The sequence below is a fragment of the Ochotona princeps genome, chromosome 4 (genome assembly GCF_030435755.1).
Source record: "Ochotona princeps isolate mOchPri1 chromosome 4, mOchPri1.hap1, whole genome shotgun sequence".
In the NCBI taxonomy this organism is placed as follows: Eukaryota; Metazoa; Chordata; class Mammalia; order Lagomorpha; family Ochotonidae; genus Ochotona; species Ochotona princeps.
Window position 1 is genome coordinate 95,589,724 of NC_080835.1, and position 11,657 is coordinate 95,601,380.

An 11,657-nucleotide genomic window follows, 5' to 3' on the forward strand; every position below is an offset into this window, starting at 1 on the left:
TTGGCTGTCGCCCAGGAACCTCTTTCTACTTTCCCATTCTCTTTCTTTCTGCTTTTTCTTTCTCCTCTAATATGGGCAGCTGATATTTTCTCAATCTTGTGTGAGTTTATGCTGCAGAAACAGCCTCAGTCTTGGTCTTCCCCAGTTGATTGCACTACCAGGAGCTTCTACGCAGAAACTGAAGTGACTGATCAGACACTGAAAATCTAGGACTGGTAATGCAAATACTAAAGTATATTCTGTTTGTATTCTGCACCCCAAATTTCCTCCTTTTAATGGACCTGGCTTCGGCACAGCCTGTGAGGGTGCTGTCAGAGGTGGCTTCTGCCCTGGAGGCTGAGCAGCTCAGCGTCAGCAGGCCTGTATTCCTGAGTATCCAGCTGAGCCACTCCCAGCTCATTCTCCCAGCTGCCTCCAATTAGGTCCTTTGGCCTTGGCTAGCACTCTGTGGTCTTTAGCTGGGTGTTGTTAGGTGCCTTTCTCCAGTTCAGCATGAGAGACAGAAGTAGTTCTGGGCCAAACCAACAGTTTTCTTGGGAAGGGTGGGGAAATAGATGCTCAATCAATGAAGGCTTTTTGTTGTTGTTGTTGTTGAGAATGCTCCTTCGTGGCTTTTTCCCTCCTTGCCCAACTACCCTTGCTAAATATCAGGCAGTTTTAGACTGCTTTCACTGCTTGCCAGCATTCCTTGCCTTCTTACTCTCCAACTCCCTTGCTCTAAGCTCGCGGGTGTTATCAGAAACCTTTGCCCTCCAAGCACTAGTGCTGGACTAGTGCTGACTGTGCTAGACACTCCTTTTGCAGACAGCCTGCCCTCCTCCCTCCGTTGCTGCTGTCCTCTATGTTGCTGTCGGATTATGAGTCATTTGCCGCACTCAGTGTTTATCTAGTGGCAGAAAATAAAACAGATACAGGATTTATTGGCAATGACAAAATGCATAAGGAACAGCATGGATATCAGGTGGCCTATCGGTATGGGCTCTGCGTAGTGGTAGACTATACTATTTTAAATGGCGATTGGGATGCAAGCAGAGGGCCTAGAACTCAAAGCTTCAAGTCATTAAAGGTGGAATTGTCCTAGGAAGGAAGCCTGTCGAGAAAAGCCTGGGTGTTTTTCTGTCCAGTCTTTTCCCCCCCACCCCACCCACTGGGTTTTTAAGGAAGTGAGTGTTCTCTGTGACCTGCCTGTGCCTGGGCCTGGGGATAAACATGTCAGTTTTGCTTTTCTTCAACATCCTTTGTGAACCTCGTAATGTTGTGTTAGTTTTGAAGGTGCATTTTAGTGAGAATGCCCTTCTTAGTACTTGGCACTGCATCTTAGTGCTTTGGCAGAAGGAGGCCAGCGTATCAAGCACTTCAGTTTAACACAGATCGAAAGAAGCTTCCCGAGGTGCTTGGGCCTATCACTAGGAGCAAATCCACTGGTAGATTTTTCCAGCTAAAAGGATCATGTAAATCACAACCTAGCTATTTAATATTGGCTTCTTCTTTGTTACCATGTAACATGAAATGCTTGTTTATATAATAAAAGAGATGTACATACATGTTATATATTATATTATATATACATTGCATATATTATATGTGTATATAAAATATATATAATATATAATATATGTTTTAAATTGCAGTAAAATTTGGGACTGTCTGAATTTAAATAGAGGACATGTTGTATATATAATAGTTATACACACCAAAATGTCTTAGAGTAAACCAACAGTGCTTTCAATTATGAGCCCTAAAGGAAAAGTCCACTCCTGCAATGCCAGAGGCCGTTTGGGATCACACAGCTTCTCAAATGCATCTTTCTGAATAGCATGATCTAAAGTAACAGCAGGGGTTTGCTGAGCAATAGTCGTAATAGTACAAACAAACTATCATCACTGGCTAAATACCTCTTATGGGTGCTACTCACTGGACATCATATGTATGTATATTAGTTCATGAATGATGGGTGTGTTTTGTAATTTTCACTTGAGAAAGAAGACAAATTTGGGGATTTTAAGTTAATGACAGAGTGGTATATCAATTATACTTTTTAGGAAGTGCAATTATTTGAACCAGAACAAGGGTGTTACAGAGATTTGTTGCTGAATGGATGCTTAGTGGAACTTACAGCTTCCCCATATGTGACTGCCATTTAGAAGGAATCTTGCTTTTGGAAGCTTTCTTTCCTTTCCAATGTTAACCTTCACTATATATTCTTATGCCAGAGGAAAGCATTTAAGGCAGGGCCTGATTCTATTGCTCAATGGCAAAAGCTTCACCTCCCTATATGGGCACTGGTTCATGTCCTGACTGCTCTACTCCCCATCAGCTCTCTGCTTGTGGCCTGGGAAAGCAGTGGAGAACAGTCCAAAGCCACAGGATCTCATACCTACAGAAGAGACCCAGTCAAAGCTTCTGGTTCCTGAGTGTAGAAGCTCATCTCCGATCATTGTGGCCACTTGGGGAGTGAATCAGTAGATGGAGATTTTTTTTTTTTCTGTATGCTTCTCTCCATAAATCTGATCTGCTTTTCCAATAAAAAATAAATATTTTATAAAGAAGAAAGCATTTAAGGTATTGGTGTTTTAAGAGGTGAATTTCAATTAGTGACCTTGAATATGATGTCGATTTTTTTTTTCTGTTGTTGTTCAAAGACTGAATCACCATGGTACAACAGTGTGGTCTACTCACCCGCAAGAAGGAATCAGGTAAGGCTGATTCCAGACTTTACTTGTTATTATTCTCTGTGGCAGCTGGTACAATATCTGCCTACCTCAGCCTTGTATTAAGGTTTATTGAGCTCTTGATCTCTGCCTTCTGTATTCTTAGTGCCGCTCAAGAAGATCTCTGTGAACTTGTCCATTTGTGAGTTTGTGGCTGGTGTGTCTGCAACTTTAAACTATGAGAATGAAGAGGAAGTTCCTTTGGAGGCTTTCTTTGTGTTTCCCATGGATGAAGACTCTGCTGTCTATAGCTTTGAGGCCTTGGTGGATGGGAAGAAAATTGTAGCAGAGTTACAGGACAAATGTAAGGTACTGGGATCCGTACATCACCTCCTTCCTTCTTGATACCCTAATGTATACTTCTTAAGATCTCTATCCAGTGCAACTTCACTGTAAATGCTAGTCTTAAATGTGTTTTGCTCCACTGTCTTTTAACTGCAATTTTCCCAGAGTTGTTTGGAGGGAAAACCAAGAAGAAACATTTAAAATATAACTGTGAGCTTGTTAAGACCAAGTACAGACCCTCCCAGCAGTCTCTGCTTTGTGTATAACTTGTCTTTTTAGCTAACATGACCTCTTCAATGGTTTATATTTTTTTCCTACACTCATGTTCTTCTATTTAGGCCCATATCAACTATGAGAATGCCATCTGTCAAGGCTACCAGGCCTTCTTATTAGAAGAGGACAAGTGTTCCAGGGATGTCTTCTCCTGCGACGTGGGGAACCTCCCACCTGGGTCAAAAGTGGAGCTCACCCTGAGGTATGTCCAAGAGCTGCCACTGGAAGCAGATGGGGCGATGCGCTATGTGCTCCCAGCTATCCTGAATCCTAGATACCATCTCTCTGGTAAGTACCCATTTTCTTTAAACATTAATTGTGGTTGGCAACATTGGGTAAATGCTCTGAAGTTTGCTTGGGTGCTAAAAGAGAAGTCTTAGAGAGGGAACTAGCACTAAGACAATCTTTTGTAGGACTTCCTGAGGATAGTTGCCTTAATATGAAGACTCCTGTAGCTCCTTTGGAGGACCCGCCCTACACACTGAGCTTGGCTGCCACCATCACTTCCCAGCACAGTATCGAGAAGGTCCAATCAAACTGTACCTTGAACCCTGTTGAGTACCTTGGAAGTGGAAAGACGTCTGCTCAGGTAACTAATGAGAATACTGCTATCGCTGGGATTCCTACTCTTGATTCTGAACTTGACCCTTACCAAACCCTTTCCAAATATTTGTGTTTTATCTCCATTTTATCTAGAGCTTTCTCTCCATCCTCACCCCAGTTGTGGGCAGCTGCACTTACGGAAGAAGCATGTGGGCCGGAGCCTCTGGATGCAGAGTGGGAATCCTAATGTAGCTTCTTTTGCTTCTCCCCAACTCAGGTTTCCCTGGCTGATGGACACAAGTTTGACCGCGACGTGGAACTCCTGATTTACTATAGTGAGGTGCACAGCCCCAGCGTAGCCGTGGAGACTGGGATGCCTGAAAAAAAGCCAGGTGTTTTCTGTCTTGTCTTTTGAGTCACCTCCTGGGTGAACTTCCTCTCGGAATTCTCCTCAGATTGCCCTCACTTTTTTGCTCCTCCATACAACAGTTGGAAAAAAAACATATTATTATAAAACCTTGAAATAGCAAAAGCCACAGCATGCAAAAATGATTGAGCTTAATGAATATTGCATGCTTAATACCTTACATGCACATTTAAGTTAATTAGTTCATAATGGGTGAAGAGCTCAAATAAATACAAGAGAAAACATGGTGATTTCATATACATTTGGGACAATGACTTCACCTATGCCAGAAGGCAGATAAAAATTAAGTGATATTTCTGTCTTCTAAAATATCAGAGATTTGCGCCAAGCGCAGTAGCCTAGTGGCTAAAGTCCTCGCCTCACATGCACTGGATCCCATATGGCACCGGTTCTAACCCCGGTGGCCCTGCTTCCCATCCAGCTCCCTGCTTGTGGCCTGGGAAAGCAGTATAGGATGGCCCAAGGCTTTGGGACCCCGAACGCACGTGGGAGACCCAGAAGAGGCTCCAGACTCCTGGCTTCGGATTGGCCCAGCTCTGGCCGCGGCCGCTTGAGGAGTGTAAGCCAGGCCCCTTACTTGGCTTCTCTCTAAGCATGCTGCCATGGTGAGGTCACAGGACGGGATCCCAGCTTCAGGCAGGTTGGTTATAATCAACTTTCCTACAGGAAGCTCTGTATTCCTTCTTCATATGTTAGTCACATGTGAATGTGCATGGTTGTTCATGCAATGTGCCATAACAATAACCTGGTCTTAATCAGGATTATTTTAACTCACCAGGAAAAAATGTTTTATGATGTTGATTTCTGTAAAGGTAAGGACTGCTGTCTCAGTCCCTTGTCTTCTAAGAAGGTCCCCTGGGCACTGGGAAGACTTTGGCATTTTCTCCCTAAGATCAGCTGTGCTGGTCGTGCCGGACTTTGGAGGCACGCTGCACCAGCTTGTGAATCCCGTGCAGTGGGTGAATCAAGTCTTCCTTCTTAGATGATGTACTTTGCCTACCTGACACACTATTTTCATCCAAACAGAGACACAGATGGCAACCAGAAGTGGCAGCTTGGCTCACTTAAACTATTTAGAGTTCTGCCAGATCTTTCCTTTCCTTTGCTAAGACTAAAAATAACCTCTTTCTTCACTTTGACATTTGTTCCACCCTTTGCATATTATGTGTTTTTAAGTCAGCTCAAACCCTTTTGCAAGCAGAAATGTGCGTGGATCAAACCCTGTGGTTTTGATTTAAGTTTTCTCAGCTCAGTGTGCAACTCAATACAACTGGTTTTGGGTAACTTCAGGATTCTTAAATTCCTTCTTGTCTCACAGAGTCCTTTCCTTTCTCTTTAGATAGCTTGATGGGAGATCCATGTGCCATGGTGAGTTTCTATCCAGATATCCCAGAAATTGAAGTACCTGTTGCCTGTGGAGAATTTGTCATCCTCATGGACTGCTCAGGAAGCATGAAGTCTCCTATGAATAAACAGGCGAAATCTCAACCACGCATAGAGGCAGCCAAGGTACAGCTAGCATCTTCTGTTTACTGGGTCACATGTTCAGGGCAGGATGGGTATTAAGGGCTGCTGCCCATTTCCAGCTGTGGGTCTGTCCTCTGTCTGGGCTAGGTAGGCATGACCTCCCTGAGCTGAGCCATGGAGTAGGAGGAGGCATAAAAATGGGTGAAATTTTGAATTGGCGAATCCTGTGTGTGACAGGATCTTCTCTCACTCCCCTCTTACTCTCTTAACTCTAGGAAACTCTGATTTTGCTGCTCAAGAGTCTGTCCATAGGCTGTTATTTCAACGTCTATGAGTTTGGATCTTCCTTTGAGACATTCTTCCCGTAAGTTTCTAGAAATGAAGTGAGAGTTCAAAAAGATAAAGAAAGGGATTCGATTGTTAAAGGGTTTATGGCAGAATGACTTTTGGCATTCATGGTGAGTAAATTTTGTTGTTGTTTTCTTTCTTTCTTTTTTCCTTCCTTCCTTCCTTCCTTCCTTCCTTCCTTCCTTCCTTCCGTTCTTCCGTTCTTCCTTTCTTTCTTAATGAGGCAGGGACATCTGAATTCAAGACTGGGGGCCAGCACAGTGGTTTGCAGGCTACTCCTCTACCTGCAAGTGCCAGCATTCCATATAGGTACAGATTTGTGTTCCAGCTGGCTGTTCCATTTCTGATTTAGCTCTCTTCTGACAGCCTGGAAAAGCAGCAGTGGATGGTTTAAGTCCTTGGGCACCTGCAGTCGTGTGGGAGACTCAGTTGCTGGTTTTATATTGGCTCAGTTCTGGCCATTGTGGCCATTTGGGAAGTAAAGCAGTGGATAGATGATCTTTTTCTCTCTGTTCTTACCTCGGTAGATGTGCCTTTCAAATGTAAAAAAAATAACTTAAAAAATCAAGGATAATGGTTAGCAGACATCATGTAACAACGGAGTGTTTACTTTTCTCAGGGACAGTGTGATGTACACCCAGGAGACAATGGAGGAGGCAGTGGAAAGAGTGCAGCTTATGGAGGCAGACAGAGGGGGCACTGAAATCTTGACACCACTTCGGGACATTTACAGAAAACCCCCCATTGCAGGCCATCCCCTGCAGGTGAGAATGGGAACAGTGCTCATCAAAGGATAGTGGCAGTTTTGCTTCAGAGCTGTTTTGCTTGATTTGAGAATCATCAGAACTTATGCAATGAAAGTAATTGAGTTTCCCAAAGGCAAATTCTAGTATCTTAAAATGACCCCAACAGAGGCTTCATGGATTTTTTTTTTCTTTGTGCAGCTTTTTGTTTTTACAGATGGAGAAGTTGCAGACACCTTTACCATAATTAGAGAAGTTAAGCTCAATAGCAAAAAGCACAGGTATGAAGACAAATGTATTTTCTTCTGGGATGCTGATGCTGCTAATTCTAGCAAGTGACTGAGCACCCCATGATACCAGTGCTGGAATCCTTTGCAGAGGACAGAATGGCTTGAGCGTCCTACTTTTGTTTGTGAAGAATTTGTCTCTTTTCCTTAAATTACAAGTTTCAAGGGGTGAACGTTTACTCTAGCAACTAACAAGCCAATTAAAATTCCTGCAACCAACATCAGAGTACGTGGGTTCAATGCCTTGCTCTGATTTCAGTGCTCTGCTAATGTAGATCTCAAAGGACATTGTGATGGCTCAGGTAATCGGGCAACCACTCAATAGGTGATCTAGATTGAATTCTGAACTTTCACTCAGTATCCTCACTTGAAAATAATTCTATGAATAATGCTTACCTTATAGGCTTATTATTAAAAACTCCCAAGAAAAGCTTTGCTAGCTGTGCTTTATTTACTCAATGAGCAGTGTATTAAAATGTGGCTTTTCTTATTTGTTTCCTCAGAGGTCAGGAATCCTTTTTCTGCCAATGGCCATTTAGATACTTATAACATCATTTGTAGGCTATAAAAATGAGCAACTTAAAAATTAGCCTCCAGCAGATATATTGAATTTTGAGTCTCACCTGAAGTTGCCTTGGCAAGGCCAGGCCAAAAGATTTCAATTGTCTGCGGCCTGAGTGTTCTCCACCCTTGAGGTCCAAAACTCAGTTGTGAATTCAGGCAATAGTTAGCCATTAATAAATGTCATTCAACTTTGCGAAATATGAACTTTTGTTCGAAAGGCAGAGCAATAAAGATATCACACACACACACACACACAGACACACACACACACACACACACACACAGTACAAGAGAACTTCCATATGCTGGTTCAGTCCCCCGATACTGCAAAGGAAGGGCTGGGCTAGGACAGGCACATTAGCAGGCAGTTGGATCGAAATAGAGCACTACTCTGATTGGGAACTTGTGATACAACTGGTAACGTAACCTCCTATGTCACAGTGGTGGCTCCTCAATTTTGGTTTTGTGCATAAAAAATAGATTTGCAAATGTACAAATGCACTTCATAACCCAGACTTCAATTTGAAGGTAATGTTGAAAAAGCCAAGGTAAATGTAAAAATATGTGGGTTGACTGGCATCCTTAAGGAGAATTTCATCATTCAGTTGGAATTTAGAATTCTAGCCTCAAAGGATTAGAGAATATATATATATACACATATACAGATATATATGTGTGTGTATATATATGTGTGTATATATGTGTGTGTGTGTGTGTATTTTTTTCATGCTACAGTTCCATGGGCTGAGAGATTTCCCCTTCCATCTTACCCTACCTTCCCCTACCACAATGTTTTTCCTCTACACTGTAGCAATAGTTTAGTCCCTCAACAACAGTCACAAGTCCATCCTTCTGCTATTTTTAAGTGTATCCTGACATTGTAGGTATAGAGAATGGTGTAAAGTCCAGCATTGGAGTGTCAAGATGTATTTTACAGTTACATTGGGAGCCCATCTACATCTATTCAGAAGTATAAAAACATACTACAATATTTCACCACTTCATGGTATATTTGCTCCATTATACAGATCCTCTAGACAAATATATATATATACGTACTTATATATATATATTTACTTATATATATATTTACTTATATATATATTTACTTATATATATATTTACTTATATATATATATATTTACTTACCTATGTATCTATTGATCTGTTTTGCAAGAAGTTTGCCTTTTATCAGAAAGAACATATGAATATTAATCTTAAAACAGATGTCACTAAACTTGGGGATAATACCTTGCACTAATATAAATCAGAATTATCAAAATTCCAGTCTATTAATTTACATAGAAAATTATATCTGTCATATCTTGCATTATCAGTGTGTTTTCTGTTCACAAATAGTTCCATCTGGGGAACCAGTTTGTGGTTAAGGAGCTATTTTGTTCATGTGGACTAGGGCAGGGTAAGAACTTTACAATTAGTAGAGTAGGTGGTACATGGTTTTACCGTAAGAATGGCCTTGCCTGAGCAAATGTGCCGTCAGAACAATGTATGACAGGCAGGGATGACAGCTTCTCTTTCTTGTGACTGATTAGGGGAATCTTATAAATCAGATTGACCAGTGTCTCTGCTTTTCTCACCATTCAGTAAGGCCATGGCATTTACCAAATTCTGTATATTTTCAGGACCTTAAATCCTTTGCAAACTAAACCAGAAATTTGCCTTTTAGGAGTCTTATGCATAATTAAATTCCACCTTTTGTTTAAAGTATTTATTACATTTTCTAAAATATATGATCGATACACGGTAGTTATCATGCTTGTAGTTCAAACGACTATTTCTCATGTGTTTGAACAATTTTGTGTTAGTTTTATGATGTCACTGTTCAATGCTGCTCTATGACTTCCAACTGTTTACATCTGTAGGTGTTTCTCCTTTGGCATTGGTGAAGGTGCCTCCACCAGCCTAATAAAAAACATTGCTCGGGTTTCAGGGGGCATGGCGGAATTTATCACAGGCAAGGACAGGATGCAGTCCAAGGTAAGGGACAGGTCATATATCCAGAAGTGAGCAATCTTTATCAAGCATTGGGTGAATTAGTGGCAATGCCTCCAGTGTGTATTTTGCTGTATCTCCATTCCCTTGGTGGGTAGACTTTGTAAGGCCTCTTTTGGCCTTAGGCAATTGAGGTTCTGCAGAAAAGGTATCAGGGTGTAGAGGCTGAAAGCTCAGAGATGAAATGCTAAAAGAGGCTGAGACCTGTGTGTTTAACACCAGCAAGAGAGCAATAGTTCAGTTGTTAGGAATGAGATTCCAAGTCTGTGATTCAGGATATATGTGTGGATATAGATATATAGATATAGATATAGATATATAGATATAGATATAGATATGATATTTAGGATACATATATAAATACATATGTATACATAAATATATGTATATATATTTGGAAAGATAGCAAAGGATGCAAATACAAGGAGAACAATTGTGAAATACAAATGCAAGGGTTGGCAAAACTGCATTTTATCACCATGTACAAGGAGACCTTTACAGTTATATTTTATGTTCTTTCCACAGTTCTTGTTGCATTTTATCTAATCTGCTTCTCCAGGAATCTCCTTTCTTAAGCATTTATTTCACTTAGGTATGCTACTACATCCCTCAGCTTTATTTCTTCACATGTAAAACAAAAAGAGACGACGTCTATCTACTAGTAAAATTTCAGACTTGTTCTGATAGGTGAAATATTGCTGTATGACACCTGATGGAATGATTGCTTCATTGTTGCTTTTACTTGTCTGTATTTATGAATTTTTTTTTTCCTTCTATCAGGTTCTTAGAGCCTTAAAACGTTCTCTACAGCCTGTGGTTGAGGACATCTCTCTGAGTTGGGATTTGCCGTCTGGTCTGTCTGCTGAAATGATTTCCCCAGAACAGACTTCCCTCTTTCGGGGTCAGAGGTTAATTGTCTATGCCCAGTTGTCTGGGACAATGATGGTGAGTTTCCCTTCCTGTTCATTTTGCCATTCCTCGCTGCCCTGACAGTTTCAGCAAAGCTGGTGTTATATGTGGATCTCAGAATGAGACCGTGTTGACCAGTTACAGCCAACCTATCATATTCCTTGCCACTTTAGGCTTTTGGCTTCCCAAGACAGTAGATGTAAAATCTTAATAGGTGGGGCTGGGGAACCGTCCCAGTTCCAACATGCCTCTTGGCAATTTGTACTCTCCACTACTTCTGCTGTTTCATTTAAAGCCAGAAGAGGCTACAGGAGAAGTCTGTCTCAAGTACACATTCCAGGGCAAGAGTTTTGAGAATAAGATGATGTTTCCTCTACAACCCAAGCTTGATGCCAGGTGAAAATTTAAGTTTCCTTTGTTCTCTTCCTCCCTATATTTCTCCCTCCTTCCCTCCCTTTCTGTCTGCCTCTTTTATTGTAATGTTTTCTATCCTCTGCTAGCCTTAACATTCAAGAGCTCTGCCTATTAACTAAATCTCTGGAATTTTTCTGTTATAGCCTCACCATTCACCGCCTTGCTGCCAAATCCTTGCTCCAGGCCAAAGACATGGGCTTCAGAGAGACCGTAGGAAGAGATAAAAAAGACGTGTTGAACATAAGCCTTGAGTCAGGCGTCATAAGTTCCTTCACTGCATTTGTTGCTATCAACAAGGAACTTAATAAGCCTATTCAGGGGCCCTTGGTTTATAGGGACATTCCAACACCTGTTCTGCTAACCGCTATAAATAAACATGGATTAAGAGTTGGTCGAGCTGAACCTGGTGAGTTTCATTAAATTCAAACTCTGACAAAATTAGTAGTCCACAGCTGAACACATTGTTGAAGGCTGTTGTATTAACCATGTATTTCCATATTTAAGATTTGGATTAGTGTTATACTTTTCTATCCTAAAGAGTTAGTATGAGTGTATCCCCTTGGAAGAATATCTGAAGTAACCCAAGGTGCAGAATGGGAGAACAAACAATAAAATATAAGAAGTATATATGCACTTTGATCAGCAAAACATTTTAACACTGGTGCTAATTTAC

At 41.2% G+C, this 11,657-nt stretch overlaps 1 protein-coding gene across 1 annotated transcript; it reads left to right on the forward strand.

The window, feature by feature from the left end:
- The first annotated feature begins 2,640 nt into the window (after positions 1-2,640).
- On the forward strand, positions 2,641-11,419 carry VWA5A (von Willebrand factor A domain containing 5A). The gene is made up of 13 exons (XM_058664039.1): positions 2,641-2,696; positions 2,818-3,020; positions 3,335-3,557; positions 3,683-3,858; positions 4,090-4,204; positions 5,579-5,748; positions 5,982-6,070; positions 6,674-6,818; positions 6,999-7,078; positions 9,532-9,646; positions 10,442-10,606; positions 10,866-10,966; positions 11,128-11,419. Exons 1-13 carry the CDS (start codon positions 2,654-2,656, stop codon positions 11,402-11,404), a joined length of 1,902 nt encoding a protein of 633 aa, XP_058520022.1. The 5' UTR covers positions 2,641-2,653; the 3' UTR covers positions 11,405-11,419.
- The last annotated feature ends 238 nt before the right edge of the window (positions 11,420-11,657 follow it).